Source organism: Lacerta agilis, chromosome 8 (assembly GCF_009819535.1).
Source record: "Lacerta agilis isolate rLacAgi1 chromosome 8, rLacAgi1.pri, whole genome shotgun sequence".
NCBI lineage: Eukaryota > Metazoa > Chordata > Lepidosauria > Squamata > Lacertidae > Lacerta > Lacerta agilis.
The window spans coordinates 77,315,973-77,336,441 of NC_046319.1; the positions used below are offsets into that span (position 1 = coordinate 77,315,973).

At 53.8% G+C, this 20,469-nt stretch overlaps 2 protein-coding genes across 8 annotated transcripts in view; one reads left to right on the plus strand and one right to left on the minus strand.

Annotated features, from left to right (window-relative positions):
* The window catches only part of DMPK (DM1 protein kinase), a 77,012-nt gene extending 69,493 nt beyond the window's left edge, over nt 1-7,519 (plus strand). For 2 of the 7 annotated variants that reach the window (XM_033158438.1, XM_033158436.1), the window contains exons 12-15: nt 2,058-2,155; nt 4,355-4,431; nt 5,036-5,112; nt 6,865-7,519. In XM_033158438.1, the coding sequence (XP_033014329.1) occupies nt 2,058-2,155; nt 4,355-4,431; nt 5,036-5,112; nt 6,865-7,222 (610 nt within the window). In that variant the 3' untranslated portion in view covers nt 7,223-7,519. Of the gene's footprint in view, nt 1-2,057; nt 2,156-4,354; nt 4,432-5,031; nt 5,113-6,864 lie in introns of all 7 variants that reach the window. The other 5 variants (XM_033158435.1, XM_033158437.1, XM_033158439.1 and 2 more) reach the window with 5 other exon arrangements.
* Nucleotides 7,520-12,377: 4,858 nt separating this feature from the next.
* DMWD (DM1 locus, WD repeat containing) lies at nt 12,378-19,571 on the minus strand. Its single transcript, XM_033158783.1, has 4 exons — nt 19,087-19,571; nt 17,859-18,041; nt 15,944-17,254; nt 12,378-12,425 (listed from the first exon to the last, which is right to left on the minus strand). The coding sequence occupies exons 1-4, from the start codon at nt 19,540-19,542 to the stop codon at nt 12,378-12,380; spliced, it is 1,998 nt and encodes a 665-aa protein (XP_033014674.1). The 5' UTR covers nt 19,543-19,571.
* Between the last annotated feature and the right edge of the window lie 898 nt (nt 19,572-20,469).

Here is a 20,469-nt window from a genome sequence, read left to right on the forward strand (position 1 = left end):
GGCTGCGACGGGCATCTTTCTTCCAGGCCAAGTGCCCTCTCTCCGATGCCCACCTCTGACTGTCACCCAAACACGACAGGGGAAGCCGCAAGGGTGACTTGAGAAGTCGCAGCTTCAGAAGGAACCAAAAGACCATTGTTGTGCCACAAAGTGAAGAGGAGGCACGTTGTCAAAGGAGAAAGAGGACTGGGTAGCAAATTGTTTCAAACAACAACAACAACAACAACAACAACAACAACAACAACAACAACAACAACAACAACAACAACTTATTGTTTATACCCCACCCATCTGGCTTGGTTTCCCCAGCCACTCTGGGCGGCTCCCAACAGAATATTATTATTATTATTATTATTATTATTATTATTATTATTAAAAGCGATAAAAGATCAAACATTAAAAACTTCCCTTTACATGCCTTCAGGTGTATTCTAAAAGTCAGATAGTTGCGTATTTCCTTGACATCTGATGGGAGGGTGTTCCACAGGGTGGGTGCCACCACCGAGAAGGCCCTCTGCCTGGTTCCCTGTAGCTTCCCTTCTCGCAATGAGGGAACCGCCAGAAGGCCCTCGGCGCTGGATCTCAGTGTCCGGGCTGAACGATGGGGGTGGAGACGCTCCTTCAGGTATGCAGGGCCTTTGAGGCCGTTTAGGGCTTTAGAGGTCAGCACCAACACTTTGAATTGTGCTTGCAAACGTGAGCTGAGAAACATGCTCGGAAACGCAAGTGAGCTGAGTTGCACAGCCCAGGCAAAAAATGGACGAGGGGGGGGGGGGGGAGAAACCAGGCAGCTATAAACTTGTGTTTTAGAGTAAAATACTATGCATTTACAGAGATTTATTTCTGAGTAGACATGTACAGGATTGTGTTGTAATAATCCTGTTCTTTAACTGATTAATATGTTAAATTTTACCATGTTGGTTAAGGCGTGGTGCTGATAATCCCAAGGTTGCAGGTTCGATCCCTATACGGGACAGCTGCAGATTCCTGCATTGCAGAGGGTTGGAATGGATGATCTTCAGGATCCCTTCCAACTATTTTTAAAAACATCTGAAGGCAGCGCTGTTTAGGGAAGTTTTTAATGTTTTATTGTGTTTTTAATATTCTGTTGGGAGTTGCCAAGAGTAGTAATATTAGTAGTAGTTCTTATAACAGTTCTATGGTTTTCTAATTGTACAAACTCTGCATACTGCCAAATTGATAACGTAGGTGCCTTTTCAGATGGTGAAGGGACTGTAAGTCAACTCACACTTTAATAAGCAAAAGAGCCTTTTTGAAATATTTTTTTCTGAAGTATCTGAAGAAGTGTGCATACACACGAAAGCTCATACCAAGAACAAACTTAGTTGGTCTCTATGGTGCTACTGGAAGGAATTTTTTGTTTTTTCTTCCAGCAGAACACTAAAATGCAACAATCTACTTTAAAAACAAACCTAGTTTAGTTGTCCTTAACCATTTTCCAGTGACAGGTAGGTAGCCGTGTTGGTCTGCCATAGTCAAAACAAAATAAAAATAAAAATTCCTTTACAGTAGCACCTTAGAGACCAACTAATTTTGTTCTTGGTATGAGCTTTCGTGTGCATGCACACTTCTTCAGATACACTGAAACGGAAGTCACCAGACCCTTAAATATATAAATATAAATTTTTCAGTGGGCTTTCTTTCTTTTTAATTGTTCTGTTTTACTGCTTTGTGTTTGCCACTCCTGGGCTCCGTTGGCAGGAAAGGCGGAGTGGAGCTTTAATAAAGTTAAATAATGCCAGTCGCTTCAGGGTAAGGACAGCAGTAAAACTTATATCCGAAAACATTGTGGAGAAGATCATATATGGAATAACTAGAATATGCAGCATTTATTGGGAAACTGGGGAAACCATGGATTATTTGATAGGAATCTCGAACGTGTTGTAAATTCTATGGACTATCTATCTATCTATCTATCTATCTATCTATCTATCTATCAAATAATAATAACATTAAATAACGAGTGGATCAGTCCTTCTCCCAGGCTTCCTTCCCGCTTTCCTCACATCAAATACCGATTGTGTCGCCTTTCCCAGCCAACTCAAGGAAGCCGAGAGCCGCAACTTGGAACTGGAAGCTCAAATCAAACGCCTGGAGGAGCAGATTGAAGGCATGAGGCCGATGGCCGAGGAAGGCAAGTTTCACCGGAGCCCCTCCCCTCCTCCCTGCCTGCAGCCCCTCGCCCAGCTTGCGTTCCCGGAAGACTCCGCTCTGCGCTGCGACCCCTCAGCTTGCTGGCCACCCCCTTCCCTTCCACGGTTTGGAAGAAGGACGTGCCCCATTAGGCCAGCGCTGCGCCCAGAAGCAAGCCAGGGAGCTCGGCCTCAGCCTTCCGGGGGGCTTTGGACTACAACTCCCATCATCCGCAGCCAACAGTTGGGGATGATGATGGGAGTCGTGGTTCAAAACGTCCGGCGGGAACCGGATTGGTGACAGATGGCAGTTGAAAGGAGGTGCGTACGAGAGAAATAGGTTTTTTTTCACACCACACATCGAAAGTACTGTGGTACCACTTTAAACAGTCATGGCTTCCCCCAGAGGATTCTGGAAGCTGTGGCTTGTTCAGGGTGCTGCTAGACCTGTTGTTGTTTTTGTTTTGATTACGTATTTTGTGGTTTTTATATTTTAATTTTGTTCTGTCATCCGCCTTTAGACGTCTGGGCTATAGGGCGGTATATAAATTCTAATAATAATAATAATAATAATAATAATAATAATAATAATAATAATAATAGACCTATTTTCCTCCAAGAGCTACAATATCCATCTATCCCTCTTCACAGGGAACCCTGGGAACTGTAGCTCTGGGAGTGGCAGGAATATGGAGGTTTCCTAACAACACTCAGCAACAAACTGCAGCTGCCAGGATTCCTTTGGGGGAAGTTGTGACTGTTTATAGCAGGGGTCAGCAACCTTTTTTCAGCCATGGGCCGGTCCACTGTCCCTCAGACCATGTGGTGGGCTGGACTATATTTTTTTTGGGGGGGGGTGAACGAATTCCTATGCCCCACAAGTAACCCAGAGATGCATTTTAAATAGAAGGACACATTCTACTCATGTAAAAACACACTAATTCCCGGACTGTCCGTGGGCCAAATTGAGAAGGCGATTGGGCTGCATCTGGCCCCGGGGCCTTAGGTTGCCTACCCCTGGTTTATAAAGTGGTCTCTTTGGGTGTATGGTGCGTACTCAGAGCAGACCCATTGGCCACTTGAGTTCACTGATTGATTCTGAGGCTATGTGCACATGAGCTACTTAAAACGCAGTGGGGTGCCCCCTGCCCCCCGCCTTTCCAGAGAGGAGCCGCATTTCCAGAGAGACGACTGGGCTGTCTTTGCCTGATGTTCATCGCCAGATCCGCCAGCAGGCTGAATGCTTGGATCTATAGGCCCAGCTCCTCGCTGACTAGGTTTGGGGTGAGGACTATATTTTGAAAAAAATAAATAAATGAACGAATTCCTATGCCCCACAAATAACCCAGAGATGCATTTTAAATAAAAGCACACATTCTACTCATGTCAAAACACCAGGCAGGCCCCACAAATAACCCAGAGACGCATTTTAAATAAAAGCACACATTCTACTCATGTCAAAACACCAGGCAGGCCCCACAAATAACCCAGAGATGCATTTTAAATAAAAGGACACATTCTACTCATATAAAAACACGCTGATTCCCGGACCGTCCGTGGGCCACATTTAGAAGGCGATTGGGGCGCATCCAGGCCCCGGACCTTAGTTTGGGGACCCCTGGTCTTAAGCATATCCGGCGCCGTGGTGCAGAGATCCCTTCGGTATCCCACCCCCCGTTTCCCAGAGTTGTCGGCCTTTTCCCAAGCCTCTGTGGGGATCGCTCTCCTCCCGTGGGGGCTTGGGAAGGAAGCTGCACGTCCGCTAGCCATATGGTTGATGGGGCGCAGCTGGGGGGTGTGCAGGAGGGAAAGGGGAGGCCGGCGGCAGAGCCACGCAGCTCCCCCACTCGCTGGGGCGCCCCTGAGAGGCTGGCGCCCTGGCGCAACGCACCACTAAGGCCTATGGGAAAGGCGGCTCTGTCTGTACGTGAGCCACGAAGAGCCGTCGAGTGAGAAGCCGGCTGGCCTTTGTGCGCCAAGGGAAGCATAGCATGCGATGTGCGGAGCATGGCAATGTGCGGAGCATGGCTTCTTCTGCCCAGCACGCCTGTCGGCTTGTTCCCGCATGCCTTGTAGGCTAGCCTCTTTCTCTGTACATTGTCCTCCTCCTCCTCCTCCTCCTCCCCATCCCCACCCGTTCACCACCAACACCCCGCCCCCCACAAAGGAAACTCGGCCCCACATTTCTCTTTTCCTTCCAGCTGCTCTGGGCTGGAGCCCTCGCTGGCCCCCCAACCACACCCACCCTTTCTTGTGCCGCGTGGAGCGCCTGGCAAATGTAAGCCTGACTCTGCAGGTTGCCGTACTTCATGGAGGTGGGGGAGGGAAAGGGGTGTGTGTGTGTGTGTGTGTCCCCCGCCTCACAAGCTTAGGCTCCCTTCTAGGTGAGGAGGGGAGATGACCCTTTCTAGTCTGCCCAGTATTGGGGTGGGCTGACTCTGGGGCTCTGTGGGTTCTGCATCAACCTTCCGCGCACCCCAAGTTCTGCACCCAGAACGTATTTTGCATTTTATTTTATTTTTGGAGGGTGTGTGTGTGTGTGTGTGTGTGTGTGCAGCTTATTCACATTCACTTATGCAACTTTGCTTTCCCGCTCACGTGTTTTAAATATTACGACTTCCTGGTTCGTTTTGGTTTTTCTCGAAAAGGAGAAAGATGGGGAAGATTGCAAGAGGACTAGAAACTTGGTTCCATAAAGAGAAGGGGCTGTGGCTGTCACAACCCACAGCCCAAATGGCAGCTGGGGTGGGTGGGGGTTTCTGGCTGGGTGTGCACAGAGAAAGCAAGCAGTTGTGCTTTGATCTGGTCTCTTCCCCCAACCCACCGCCCCCCAACTGCCTGGCACTCTGCCTCGCTGACTTCTGCTTTCTCTTTCCAGCAAGGCGGCACCATGGCATCTCGGCTTTGTGAATACCCGCTTGTGGTACCTCTGTACCGGCACTTGCTGCTCTTTTCTAGGGTACGTTGGCTGCCATCATCGCGCATGTGCGAACACACAGACCCCCCTCTCTCTCTCCCCCCTCCTCGGCTCACCTGAGGCCAGTGCTTGCTATGTCTCCGAGAGCAGCCTTCCCCTCACCGCTCTTCTGGTATTGTGTTCTTTCAAACCCAGACTGACGGAAAGCCACTGAGGGCAAAAACAGGCCCTGTGAAGAGACGGGGCAACACAGCCTGATTGGAAGGTGGTTGGGGCAGAGCACTGATTGCAGACGCCCAGCAGAGGGATTAAAATACCAGAAAAAATTACCTCTTTCTCTACAGGTCCTCTTGGGGACTGAGCTTGGCAATGGAGGCCCTCTTGGTTGTTCCTATGCCCTCTGAGGCTTGGGGTTGGGGTGGGCCTTCTCTGTGGTGGCCCCTAAAGTGTGGGAATCCCCCCCTCCATTATGCAGCTTAGGGAGTATGCTGAAGACGCTGCTCTTGCACCCTGGCCTTGTGACACCTGAGGTGTGTATTTTTAGGGCCCACTTAATTTTTTCGGGATTGGAAGTTGTTTTGAACTGTTTTTAATGCAGGGTTTTAATCGGGTAACCAACACCCCCCCCCGGACCTCGGGGGGGGGGAATAATTAAATAAATAAAAGTATGGGAATAAAAGCTAAAAAATAAAATAAAAAATTCCTTCCAGTAGCACCTTAGAGACCAACTAAGTTTGTTCTTGGTATGAGCTTTCGTGTGCATGCACACTATTAATAGCTTTTCTTGTGGCACATGGTTTGGGAATAATATGGCGCCAACGGGCCTGTCCGCTTAGGCTGAAGAGTCTGCCTGTTTTCTTATGCCTAAAAGTCAGAACGAAGGCCCAGAACCAGGGCGCCCCATCCCATTTCACCGCCCCCACCAAACCCTCCCTTACTGGGGTCGCACAGCCTTGGCTTCTGGCGGTTATCGTGCAAGGGGTCCCAGAAGTCTCAGTACAATTTCGCGGGGCTCTTGCCAAAACCCAGGAGCCATTGCAACCACTTCTCCGGCAGTAGGAGACGCACCTGAAGAGATGCTCCTTGGGTTCTGTCGCCCGAGGCAGCTGCCTCGGTCTGCCTCATGGATGGGCCGACGCAGGACTGTCTGCTCTGGTTCTCTCCAGCCGTGTGTCCTCTTGAGGCCATTGTAGGCAACCTCGTGGGAGGCTGGTTGCTCTGTCTCTCCGTGAGTGCCTGTTCTTCACAGTTTGTTCTCCACCAGACTCTGCTGATCACCAGGGACCAATCCATTCCTGCAGCCACCTGAAATTTGGTGTGCTGGGGAGAAAGGCACTAGCCTACTTCAACATGCTAGCTTTCCAAGGGCAGGGACCTTATAATTTTAGGGCAGAATACTCAGTTGTGAGGACACCATGCCTTGTGGTGGTACACCCAGGCGTTCCTTGAATGAGAGTAGCAGGAGTGGCTGAGTACAGAGAAAGCAGGATTGTGTAGTTATTCTTGCATACCTGAAAGCAAACCTTCCCAGGGGTTGAGGCCACCTCCCAAGTTTTATTTCAAGTAAGTGTCCTTCGGCTGAGGTTTCTGGGAAGGCGGGGCCTTTTTTGAGTGGCCCCGTCTGCCCAGAAACGCAGCCCGCTATTACTGTTCCTTGCTCCCTTACCTTAACGGGATGTGGCAGGGAGCAAGCCAGGGACCCTCCCCACAAGTGGAATGACTTACGGCCCCTGCGGCAGGGATCTTCTGCCAGGTCTCAGGGCTTATCTTAACCAGCCTGTTTTCCCTTTACAGGTACATAGGCCCTGCATCGTCAAGGTGGGATACCTGCTCTTATGCACTGGCAGATTTGCCCTGGAAGCCTCTCCTCGGAGCCTGGTGGAGGTGGCTTGAAGGCCATCGGCGAGGGGGGAGCAGGGGGGGAGAGACCCTTGTGCCCAACAGCCTCTGCTCGGTCGGCTCAGCCCTTGCCAGGCTTCGGGGACAACCTCCTTTATCACTTGCCAGCTGTCCCAGAAGGGAGCTTGGGGCCCAGAGGACTGAAAGCCCCCTTCTCCTTGTGCCCTGGCAAGGAAGAGGACCCTTTTTGATCCAGATGCTGCCTGAACCAACGGCCGAGCCCACGCCACTCCCTGGGCCCTCGCTTCCCTAGTCTCCGAGCCCTGCCTCTGAACTTGCCTCGCTTTGTGAAGAGAGCACTGGTCTCCCCAGCTCACATTACTGGTAGCAGCCGGGGAGGAATTTCCTAAAGGGCCACGAGCGGCCGAAGAGAACCCGACCCCCCCAAGACCTCTCAACCACCAACTCCGTCCCACTTTTTAGCCTCAGGCTGCTCCGCCTCAAACGCAAAATTTGGGAGCTGCTGTAGGATCCAGGAATCTCAGCACCCTCGGGAATTTAACCCCTTGAATTCCTGTAGGGGAAGGAGCCCAGGAGTCCTGCCTCCCAGCCCCCATTCCCCCCCCCCCCCAGCTCTGACTCCCCAGTCTCTGATTTCGACGTGGCTGTTTCCAAGAGGTGAAGGCTTGGGGGAAGGGGAATCCTTTGTGGCAAGAGTCTTCCTGGGGACGCAGCTTCCGCTTACCCCCTTTCGAGCCAACGACGCCCCCCCCCTCGGATCACGACTGCCGCCCCAATGACCCACGGCTGCTTCTTTGCACCAGCTCCTGTCCCCCCCCAACCCGGGAGTTTGGCGCAAGGGCAGTCGGTGGAGGGGCGGCCGATGGAAGAGGACTGGCAGCTCCGTTGGACTTGGGATTCCGGTTTTGCTTGGAGGACGCTCTGCTACCGGCGGAATCTGCGCAAGCAGATGCTGTACGCAGCGCTACCGAGTCACGCTTCGCACCTGGGATTCGCCGGGCTAAAGACGAGGACGGTCTCATGGTAGCTGCCCCAAGGCTCAGGCGGGACCTTGGAGAAAGACTGCAAAGCTATGCATGTCTCAAGCTCGAGTGCCACCGGCAACAGAAAAATGGACTTATACCTGCACTTCTACACTTCTGGCACCAGGTGGCAGCACCAAGCCTTTCTTGCTATACACTGCCGCACGTACACAAGGTTGTTGGTAATTTATTTGGGATTGTGGTGTTTAGCTGTAAATCTTATTTCCCCCTCGAGCAGGTGGTGGACCTCTGTTCCCTGCCTCTTCCAAAAGCAAATCAGAAGGTGTGCGCGCACCCGTCTCTAACGGAGGGAAGTGAACAGGAGAACGTTTAGCTTGAAGTGGGGGGGGGGGGGGAGAACTGTGCTAGTTTTAAGGTTTTGCACTATGGTCCCTGGTCACTGCCTTTCTCCCCATATTTATTATTCCCCTCCCCTCCATTGTGTAATAATATGGCACATGGGGGGGCTGGATGCATGAGAACACTGTACGTTTGTGACAAGGATGTGTTAAGGATGTGCTGCTCCCTCTTCAGAGATGAAATAAAATTGGATTCTTCCGTAGCCCTTTTGCTGCACTGCAATGTCCGGGAGGCATTTTAGGAATTCTGCAACTGAGGGCCAAGGCAAAACATGGGAGGGGAAGGAACTGGGGCAGGTTGCAAGATACACTCACGGCGTCATCACAAGCAACTCCACGTGTGACAAAGAAAACGACTCTCTTACAATCCAGCCGTCTCACGCACTGATTTTTTTGCAGAACAGAGCTGCTCTCTCTCTCTCTGTTTTCTTAAAGCATCCACCGTGGTGCCAGAATTGATGCTCCACAACCTTCCGCCCCCCCCTCCCTCGAGCCCCCACCCCCCCAAAACCACCAACATTTAGCAGGGGAGGCTGTGGTGTGAAAACTGTCTCTTTAGTATAAATAGGAGTTCACGATTCTATAATTTAAACACTCTTCAGACACAACAGTAACAAACGTTTAGAGAGCAGGTAGTAAAGTGACGAAGGCACAGGGGGGGCATCATCGTCGCAGCTTCCGGGCGTGTTCTTCTGCGGACTCGGGTGGGGTGGGGTGGTTGGGGGTCTCGGCTGCCAGACACCAGCTGGCAGGCAAAGGCCGCAGGACGGGGGGGGGGCAGACAAGAGTGCGAGGGCGACATGCATTTGGGAGGCGCAGTGGGGGAAGGAGGGGGGGGTAAAGCAAAAGTAATACTGTCCGCCAAGGTCTCTGCGAAGGATCCCAGCAGAGCCGGGTCAAGGGTCTCTCCTCTGCTCCCCACGTTCCTCTGACCAGGCTGGGATGAAGCAGGTGTGAAGATTGTGTGAAGTGGCTCTGCACCCTGTATGGCTTGTTTTTCCTGGGGGAGGGGAGCCAGTCCCGTGGCGCTCAGTCCTCCTCTGGGAGAGGGTTTTCCCACCCGCCCACCCTGGTTGGTTTCTCTGGCAGCCGGGCCGCATTTTGCAAGATGCAGAGCTGACGATGGGTTCACAGTGAGCATAGCGTGGGGAACAAGACGGGTCCCCCCCTTGCCAGGCTGGCGCCTGCCTTCGAACCTTTGCCGCGCAGATGATACGCGGTCCCAAGGTGAAGGCTCGTGGCGAACGCAGGTGGCTGGGCTCGAGGCGGGCAGGGTCTCCTGGACGCGTCTTGAATGCGAAGGGCCCAACCCCAGGACGTGCGCAGGTATTACCAACGAGAGCGTGGGCGCCTCTGGGCATGCGCAGATGGCCACTGTAAAATGACAGCCGGCTCCCCTGGGAAGTTCCTTCCAGGCGTGGTCAAGCCTAACGCCCTCTTGTGTTAGAAACCAGGCATGGCAGGCAGGCCAGCCCTGCCTTCAGAGCAACTCAAGTCAAGCCCTGCTCCTGCCCAGGTTTGCCTCTGCCAGAAGCTCAGATCCGCAGGGCGAGGAGCTGCAAACAGATTACTAGTCCCCACAGAGATGGCTGCTCCTAGTGCATGAAGCCCTGGGGTTCCCTCTAAGCTTGTCGGTGCTTAAAGCAAAACAGCGAGAGGGAGAAGTCCAGGGATCCTCTTGGAAATTTGCGGGAAGTTTTCAGCCCAGGGTATTGGGATATTTTTGCCCGGCACCCCCTCCCCAAACTGCACCCTCCCCTGTGTTTTGGGCTACAACTCCCCACGGCTGCGCAGGCTGGGCCTCGTGGGAGCTGTGGTCCCAAACGCCTGGAGGGCGCCGGGTTGGCGAAGGCTGCTCTGCCTGTACTCCAGGGTGTAGGATAAGCTGCAGAAGCGTGGCACAGCGTACATAAATGCAGGTGTGGTAAAGAGAGGCTCAAAGCTGCCCCAAACTCTACTTTTAACGCTTATGAAGCAATAAATAAAATAGAACACACTTGCAGAAAACTGGCTCTCTGCGTGTGTCTCTTAAGACTGCCCTCAATTGCCAAAGGGTCAAAGGATGTTAAGAATATTTTAAATGGCCACATACTGGATGAAGCGCAGCATGTGTTTCTTTGAATCCGTTTTGGAGCAGCTGCTTTCTGCGACAGGAGGGGTTGTAGCTGGTGCTAAGCCCTACTTATGAGTAGACCCGCTTAAATTACCTGGCCTAACTTAGGCCCACTAATTCCAATGGGTCTACTCTAAGTAGGGCCTAGCATCAGGTGCAACCCAGAATCCTCAAGCAGATTAAAACCTGTCCTGAGCTGATCAAAGCCTGGCCCAGAATAGACACATATTCCTACAATTTTTTTTCCTGTGGACAGAATACAGATAAGCAGTTGAAATGTCTAAAGATAAGCTCTAGTGGTCCATAAGCTCTACTGGGATCCTGGCCATGCCCCCAACAAAGACCTACCATGGCACCCCCAGGGCTCTCTTAAGGCTCTGCGCAAGGTTATGCACCAGAATGGGTGCTGTTTGCTTCAGCCCTCGACTCTTCTCTCTGGCCAAGAGGCTTGGGGAGAAAGGAAAGCAGACGGCAGCCGCCGCCGATGACATCACAGAATGGGCTCCACCTAAAATATTTCTCCTACTAAGCCACATCCACAGTAGGAAAACTGCTGAGCCCAAGGAACCATCTACCGGGACAGATGAACTTCCAGTTATTGCACGGATAATTCCGCTTCACTATCCTGTTCTCTTAAACATCTTCCACTAGTGCCCAAATTTATTCTTTTGAAAACAAGATGGCAGCTCCTCCTCCTATAAATATAACCCTTCAAAGTCAAGGGTTCGAGACTCTGGGCTTCTGAGCGGCTGAAACACCCAACTGATTTCCTTGCACCTGCCTGGGGTTTGCAGCCCATGCTCAACATTAGGAGGGCTGGCTATTTAAAATGTGCATTGACAGACTGGGCGCACATACGTCCATCAAACTGGGGTGGGCGTGGGGAGAGCCATGTGGTACAAACAGCCCCGAGCAGTTGAGGGCGGAGTGCATCTCGCTGGCCCAGAGACGAGATCTAATCCAGAGGCAGATCCAGAGGCAGATCCATGGAGGAGAGAAAGAGCGGACAAACCGAGCCGCCCGTCAGCTCAGTTCAGAGGAAAAGGTCCGCTTTGCTTCTGAAAGGACCGCAGAGAAGGTTGTGAGGATGGGCAGCTGTCTAGGCCCCAAGGCTGAGACACGGGACGTTGGCAAGAGGACCCGGGCAGTGTCTCGCTGGATCTCAAACACCTGGCAACGTGTGTCTGTGGACCAGTTGGTTACACTGGGAGGAGGAGGAGGAGGAGGAGGAGGAGGAGGAGGAGGAGGGAAAGTTGGGGAGAGACACCTGCTATTCAAGACTGAAAAGATCCTGCTGGCGGAAGGGAGGGTCATGGGTCCCGCAAGAAACTGGGACGCGTTGTGCAAAACACACATAAAATTTAAAACGAAGAGATGGAGAGGAGGGGAGGTGTTCTTCCTTCGGGGCAGGGTCGTTCTCCCCCTGTGCAAAAGGGATTCCTTCCGCTTTCTCCGAGGAGCTGGGTTAGGGCAGGTGAAGATCGCAGGCGGGTCCTATCCAGTCCAGAGCAGCAGGGCAGCTGGAAGGCAGTGAGGAATCCCCGTCTGGGAGACGAGGGGCAAGGGGGCAGGGTGGGGGTGGAGGAAGCTCAGTTCACCCTTGTGCAAAATCTGCCCCGGCAGCAGCCTGTGCTAAGATCTTAGCTTTAAATATGGTTCATATTAATACTTTTTTCCTTTTTTTTTTTAAATAGCTGAGAAGAAGTGCAAAGGGTCCTGTGCTACATAGGTCTCAATATATTAACTCTGTTAGTCTCTGTCTCTCTCTCTCTTTCTCTTTTTCCATACAGTTAAGTGTCACAGGCGAAGGAGGAAGGGGACAACCTGTACATACTCAGGAGCTGCTGGAGAGGTGGAGAGCTTCGCCATCTTGGCCAAGCGGCCTCGGCAGGGCAAAGAGTCACAGACACCTGTGAGGAGGAGGTCAGCCAAAGGAGGGGAAGCGCCGCCGGGTTACACCACCGTGCCGCTGGGAGAGCCGCCGTTCTGGGCGTTCAAGGTCTGAAAGGGAAACAGGGTGGGGGAGAGAAGAGTTTTTTAAGCGCCGAGAAGAAAAAATAGCAAGTCGGGAAGGGCTGCTGGGCTCCTTCTCCCTGAGATGCTACTTTTCTAGGTGCAGGGCAGCTTGCAAGTTTTATGTATACAGTTTGTATACTGCTTAGTAAAAATAAATCTCCAAGCAGTTTATTTAAAATAACATGGGGGCGGGATTAAAAATAAAGCCATCTAACACACGCCTTCTGAAAGGTAAATCAATATATATATATATTTAACTAATTATTATAGAAAAAATGAGCGAAGGAAAGGAGAAGGAGGTTTAAGAATTGAGTATCAGGGCTCCTGAAAGCTTAGGTAAGAATGCATTTCTTTAAGACAGGGGCCCTCCAAATACTCTCACACGCAGCATGGCCAGTGATCAGGGATGACAGGAGCTGTAGTCCAACATCTGCAGGGCTGCAGGTTCCCCACACCTGCTTCCAGAGGAGTTTAAATCAGGTTACTGTCCCTGCCTCTCAGGCCACCTGGGGAGGGTGTTTCAAAGGGCCACCACTGACAGAGACCCCCCCTCTGCGTTGCCCCCAAGAAGCAAGCCAGGTCTCCTCAGTAGCTCTTAAGCTTTGTTGCTGCCTTATGCCCGGACTGGTCCTTTGCTTTCCCAGCTGGAGAATGCAGGCATTGAGCTTGGACGTCTGCCTGTCTGGCCACTCATAATTAAAGTCAGGGGGGAAAGGAGGAGAGGCAGGCATCAGCAGCTGCCCTGAAGGCCCAGCGCTGGGTTTTCTCCAACTAGACTGGAGCAAACAGTACTGGGAAATGGTAGCATCTGTTGGGGTGGCGGTGAGGAGGTGTGCGGTAGACCGGAAGCATTGAGAGAATTCTCACTCACTACAGGAAGCCGTTGAATGGCCAACTGGGATTTTGCTCCCCAGTGAAATCGGGGGAGAAGAGACCCTCTCACTTGCTCTCCTGATCTTGGCCTCTTAACTCTACCCAAAGCCGTTTCACAGCAGCGTTGCTCCTCTTTTTTGTGTGCTGCAGTGCTTAAAAGAGTGACTGGCCAGGACCTGGGAGGTAAAGGGTCCATTAGGTCCAGTCACGGACGACTCTGGGGTTGCGGCACTCATCTCGCTTTATTGGCCAAAGGAGCCGGCGTACAGCTTCTGGGTCATGTGACCAGCATGACTTAAGCCGCTTCTGGCGAACCAGAGCAGCGCACGGAAACGCCGTTTACCTTCCTGCTGGAGCGGTACCTATTTATCTACTTGCACTCTGACGTGCTTTCGAACTGCTAGGTGGGCAGGAGCTGGGCAGAGCAACGGGAGCTCACCCCTTCGCGGGGATTCGAACCGCAGACCTTCTGATCGGCAAGCCCCAGCCAGGGACTTCACACTGGGTGACCCCGGGGGCCAGCCACTATCTCTTAAGCCCAGCCCACCTTGCAGGGTTTTTGTGAGGACGAAACGAGGCAGGGTGGGGAAGAGAGCCATGTACGCCACCTTCCGCACCTCGGAGCAAAAGGTGGAATATAAAAGTAGGAGACAAAAAATGAGACCACCTGGTCTCTCTCGATGGCGTTCTGAGAGCACACAATGCAGCTCCCCTCCTGAGCCACCACTAAGCTGATCTTCTGTATTCGCACCTGGGCTCCAAGAAGGAATGAAGCATTCGACCAGTTTGGCGGATAGATTTTGCTTCATCATTGATGAAGCATTTCACCACTGCAGTTTGGGGCCAGGGCTCCCCCTTCCCCAACCCACTCTCTCTCCTCCTAGCCTGTGGTTTGGCTTAATGGCCTGCACCATTGGAGGCGCCACACCACACGGGCAACAACACCATGCTCCCCCCCTTCTGGACTTGCAGCTCTGGGGGACAAAACCAAGGCGGATTCGCGGGATACTGCCTGGGTTGCTGGACTCGGGGACTTCCTTCGCAACCGATGCAAAAGGAAGGATGAAGGAACCAAGAGGAAACGGTCACAGGGCCGCATGGAGGAAGCACAACACTGGGATGAAGAGTCCTGCGAGCTCGGTGTCTAGATCCCTGCTGATCCAGCTAATGGAAGCCAAGCCGACATTCCGCTGGGAACATTTCATTATTCCAGGGTGGTCTAACATGCAGCCGTCCCCTGCAGCGATCTAGAATCTGAGTAACTGAAGCTCTGGGCTTTGGGAAGGAGGCATGAGGCCTCTGACAGGGTCCTAGAGCCCATCCTGCTTCCCAAAGCCTAGTTAATGCTTTCTCAGCTTTGGGAAGGAAATGGGAGGACTCTAGGACCCTGCCACAGCCTTGTCCCTCTTTCCCAAAGCCCAGTGCCATGCTTAGCAGGCATTGGCAAGGCAGCAAGAAGGCTGTGGGTGTTCCCCCCCCCCCTTAAATTTTGGCCTCTCTATATGCGACAAAGCAGTGAGCAGCCCATTGCTTATATGTCCTTTATATTGTGCTGTTCGGAAGAATTTATAGTTACCATTAATCCATAAATCCAGCAGACTTTTCTCTTGCCTTCTTATTGCAAGATACAGATCAGTATGTAACTCTTCAAATGGCAAAAATTTTAACTTCCGTTTTGACGTATAAGCGACGTAATGGACTGCTGTTTGGAAATTGAAATTTCCTTATAACATCCATATTTAATTTTGTATCTTTATTAGGGCTTTTATTGTCACTAATTTTCAAATCTAACTGTGTGCGTGTATTTGTTTTAGTTCTGTTTTCATACGAGCTTAAAGCTGAAATAAAGTGATTGGATTGAGCAGCCCACAGCTTCCATGCTGAAGTACTCCTGTGGCCCACTTGGTATGAGAAGTTGGCCTGCCCTGCTCTGCTCTAGACCTGCCCCACTCGCCGTTATCTCCTCCTGGTGACCAGCAGTTCTCCAGGCTCTCAGGCCAGAGCCTTTCCCAGGAGATGCTGCCAGGACTGAACCAGCCTGCTGGCTGCATGCCCTACCATGAGCCACGCCCAGTGCTGTCAAGTATCCCGTTTTCCCCGGGATTCTCCCTTATTTTAAGCAGTTTCCCGCTGCTCTCCCTTATTTTTTATTTCCCTTAAATTTCCCGTTTTTAATGGAAGCAGCTCCTCCCCTGCTGGCCAGGGAATGGGTGGGAAGACCTCGCCTACTTGGAGAGAAAAGCCTCAGCCCTCAAAGCAAGTGGGAGCCGTTTCCCGTGCTTACAGGGGGGTGTATTCCTCCCCCTGCATCAGCCCCTATCCGTTGCCGCCGAGCCCTTCAGCCGGCCAATAGGGTTAGCTGGTGGGCGGAGCCCGGCTGCCTTTGAGCAGCTGCTGCTTCCTGTCCTGTTTTGATGGGATCAGACAAGAAGACGATGGGGCTCCATTGCGCGGAGCACATGGCTGCCCTCCCCTTTGCTCTGCTCCGAGCCCGCTTGGAGTTTACATTGCTGCTCCGCCCACTTTTGCTTCTGGCTCCGCCCACCACTCCGAAACTTAAACAGCTATGGCCACGCCCCTTTCCCAGGAGTGCTCCCCCTAGATCGGAAGCGGCCACTTCCTAGCGCAACCCAAGCTTTGAAGCGCAGCAGAGCCCTCCTGCCAGTGTAAGGGGCTGCTCCACTCACCGCCTTCCCTGGCCTGGCCCACGTGCAGATGAGGCCCTCCTGGCAGGCGGTGATGATGCAGTCCTCCAGGAAGAGCAGCACCGTCAGCCGCTCGTGGGCAATCTTCTTGCAGACAAGGGGCTCCAGGAGGGGCACTTCGTTGATGCGGGGGCACAGGGCCGTGCCCAGGACCTTGGCCGTGTCCAGCTTGCTCCGGGGCACCACGTTGAGCTTGTCGTTGCTCTTGCTGATGTTGCCCAGGCTGTGGTAGCGCTTGTGCTCCTTCTCGGCGTTCTTGTCCTTCCGCTCCTGCAGGGTGAGCGTGGCGAATTTCCCGATGCTGAAGGGCACCGTGCCGTCGGCCACGTGGCTCTTGGCGGCGCTGGTGACGGCCGGGTGCGGCAGGCTGTTGGAGCGGGACAGCGAGCGGGGCAGGGCCCCCCCACCTGCCTCGGCGGCCAGGTTGCTCCCGCCGCTCCCCGAGGGGGGGATGCCGGCGCTGAAGGTGTTGGTGAGCGTTCGGGCCCGGGAGAGCGGGTGGTGGGGGTACAGGACGTCCTCCGTCAGGTCCCAAAGGCAGAACTGGGTGTCCTGGCCGGCAGACCCAAACCGGTAAGTCACCGTGGGGGTGCTTTTGGTGCTGTGCTTAGAGAGGTGCGACAACGTGCTGCTGGTCCGCACCCTGCAGAAATTGGCAGAGTCCTGGATGTCCTCGTCGCTGCCGCTGAACTCTCCGCTCCCGTCGTCCTCCGTGCTGGTGGTGAAGGGGTCAAAGGCCACCGCGTTGACCCACGACTTGTGGCCGTGGCCCCTGGCGATGACCCGGCCCTCGGCAAAAGACCAGACCGTCACCAGGTCGTCCTCGCCGCCCGTCACGATGTAGCGCCCGTCGGGGCTCCAGCAGACGCACAGCAGCCCCCCAAAATAGCTCTTCATCATCCCCTGCAGGAGCATGGAATCGAAGTGGAAGACGCGGAGGCAGCCGTCTTGGCTGACGCAGGCCAGGTAGCGGCCGTCGGGCGAGAAGGCAAACTCGTTCAGCGCTCCTTCGCCCACTGCCCACTTCAGCAGCGGGTTGCGGGCGCTCTTGCTCTTGCAGGCGTAGACCGTGAAGCCCTCGCCCTGCTTGAGGAGGGTGTACTGGGGCGAGGCTGAGCCGCAGGGGTGCTCCACGTTGTACAGGTACAGGTGGCCGCTGGCGTGGGAGGCCAGGAAGAGGCTCTCCGTCTCGGGGATCCACTTCACAAAGGTGACCTTTGTCTTGTCAATCAGCCTCTGTTGGGTGGGAGGCAAGGAAAGGAGAAATGTGAGGTGGGCCCAGGAAGTTCCACCAGCCCTTGCACTTGCTGGAAACAGGCCCACAAATGTGCACCACACTCTCTCTATAAAATATTTAACAGGAACGAGTCTCTTAACTGCCCTTACTGATCTCGAGGCAGAGATCATCAGCGCAGGCCGGGGAGAAGAGGATCAAGAAGAGGTTATGCAGAGCTACCGTTGCAACCCCCAGCACTGAACAGCACATTCAGAAGTAGCCTTGGGCCAAACTCCTGTGCCAACTTTGGCTTTAAGTACTTCTTTTTCCAAGGCATCGTTTCTGGGACACAGCTCTGTGGCTATGAACTGGCAACATTTCCCAGCTGCCTTTCTGAAAAATCTCTCAGAATACAATCGACAAGCAGGCACATTAAACCACACTTTGATTGTTTAAGCCAACTAAAACTTGTAGCCCTACACATTATAAGCAATTAACAGCAGCGATTAAGGGAAGTGCGACATTTAAACAGAGGCGCCCTAACCCAAGCCCATCAACCTGGGAGGAATGAAATAAGAGACTCCAATTGATCAGCATCGACTTTGCAGAACACTTCGTACTCACCTCCTCATTGAAGAGCTTACTAGTATCCTTCTTGATGAGATCCAAGTACTGCACTTGCCCAGCCGAGAAGCCAACCAGCAGCGAGATGCTTTCGGAAGCAGCTGTGAACTGGTTGAAGTCGTGGCAAGTGGGCTGCGTCCCCTTATAGATCCGCTTGTCAATGGGCTTCTTCAGGTCGATAGACTGGAAAGCCGGCAAAAATAGAATGGGTGGGAAGTTAGGACTGCAGGAACCAAGCACCGGAACGGAATCTGACATGGAAGCAAGAGGTGGCAAAGCCTTCCTTCACTTTGCATAAGGAACACAGGGAGTGCCTACAGCTGTGTGTGGGGAGCACAGCAATGGCCTCGGAGCACACAGAGCCCTCCCCGGAGACAGGCGCCGAACCCACATTTCTTGGCCTTTCAGCAACTGCTGTTCTCCACCCATTTCGTATTGGCTACCTGCATCAACTTTGCAAGCAAAGCTACAAAAGTCACTCGCCCCACACCAACCACTTTGTGGTCTAACAGCTGGTGGTGGGAAGGGGCCTTTATTAAGCTCTCCTGCCTGGTTACGCTGAGACCACAGCTCCAAGTTAAGCAACAGCATCCTTTTGTCATTTTGCATTCGCTTTCCTGCTTCCCCTGGCCATCCGGACCGTCAAATACCTCTGCAAGCAACCGATTCTCCCTCTTGCGAAGAACTGAATCCACACTCCTCCGGCTTCTGAGATTAGCCACCAACCAGCCCATTTCCTTACCAACTCCTGGCCATTTCTGAGCCCTGTTATCTTGCCACCGTAGTCTCCTCTTCCACATCACCCCAATACCTCCCCACCTGCTTCTGCCCATCTCCTGGCCGCTCCTTCCCTCCCCGCACCCCCAGTTGCCCTTTCAACACCCTCCTCCTTGCACGCCCTTCCTCGGCTTGACTACAAAACACACACACAGAACACTCAGTCGGTAGGAGTATGAGGCTCTCAATCCCAGGGCTGTGGGTTCGAGATCCGAAGGATTCCTTTTGCATGGCAAAGGGTTGGACGACTAGAAGACCCTCGTGGTAGCTACTACAATTCTAAAACTGTCTCCATCTTTTCTGGTCCAACCCCCCCCCCACCAACCACACCCTAAACCTCCCTCTTCTGCATACCTGTGCACCCACGCTCCTCACCTGGGCCAGCCCCACCCCACCCATCGCCCCCCACCCTCTGACCTCCCCCCACCCCACAACCTCGGCGGGCGCTCACCCTGCGTCCCCGCCCCGGTGCGCCCCCGGAGCCCGAGTAGAAGTACAGCTCTCGGCCCAGGTTGAAGCAGACGCGGCTGCGCTCGGCGGCCAGGCCCACCGGGTCCCCCTCCCCGCACGGGTCGCCGCCTCCTCCTCCCCCTGCGCCCCCCGAGGCCGGGCTGAGCCGCACCAGCGACAGGCGCACGGGGGGCAGCGAGGGGGCGGGCGGCGCGGGGGCTCCGACGGGCACCCCGGAGGGCGGCGGGGGAGGCGGCGGCGGGGCGGCGGCCGAGGTGGGGGCGGCGGGCGGGGCGGGCCTGGCGCGGGGCTCCGGGGCCCCCAGCAGCCGGTAGGAGCCCTCTCGGGTGCGGAACTGGCTCTTGATCTCGTGCGGCGGCTGCGGCGGGGACGGGCCTCCGTCGGGGACCGGCGCCGCCGCCGCGGCTGGGGCCGGGGGAGCCAGCGCCGCCGCCATCTTCCCGCCGGGCCGCGGCCGCCGCCTCCTCCTCCTCCTCCTGCTTGCCTGCCTGCCGGAAGTCGCGACCCGCGGCTCACCTCGCCGCGCCCGGAAGCTGCGCCGCGGCGCCTTGGCAACGCCGGAGGGGGGCGGTGAGAAGGGAGGTTGCTGGGCGACGGGGGCCCCGCCTCGCTGGAACGACGGCAGCGTTGAGCGGGGGCGGGGCTTGGGAGAGAGGGCGAGGCCCTTAGCAACAGAGGGAGGATGCGGGCCTTAGCAACGGGGCCTGGGCTTAACAGGCCTGCCTCAGGAGCAAAGAGGATGGAGAGGGCAGGGGGCCTTCGGGAGTGAGAAGCCTCAAGGGCCGCCTGCCTACCCAGACTGTCAGATCACCTTCCTAGGTCTGGAGGGTGGCAACACAAGAAAGGGCCTTGGCTGCAGTGGCTCCCTGACTGTGGAATGCTCTCCCCAGGGAGGCTCACCTGGTGCCTTCATTATACACTTTTAGGCGCCAGGCAAAAACATTCCTTTTTAACCAGGCATTTGGTTTATCTGATTCACATCCTATGCCCTTTTAAAATGTGTTTTTTTAGGGTTGGGTTGGGTTATTAGGATGTTTCTTTCTTTTTGATTATATAATTTGTGGTTTTATATTTGTTGAACTGCCCTGAGACCTCCGGGTATAGGGCAGTATATAAATTCAATTAAAAAATATTTGACAGCGCCAAGCTTTTCTAAGCCATCTCCTTCCTCCTCCTCCTCTCAGCCCCACCCAAAAAGACAACCATATTTACTACCGCCAAGGCACATGAAGTTCAAGGCAATTTACATATAGCATCAGCTGTGTTTACCCAACTAACAGATTATCTCTTTTTTATAATTAAGAACTACACCACCCCACTTTACACAAGCAGGATAAAAAACAAACTCCAGTACAGACAGAAA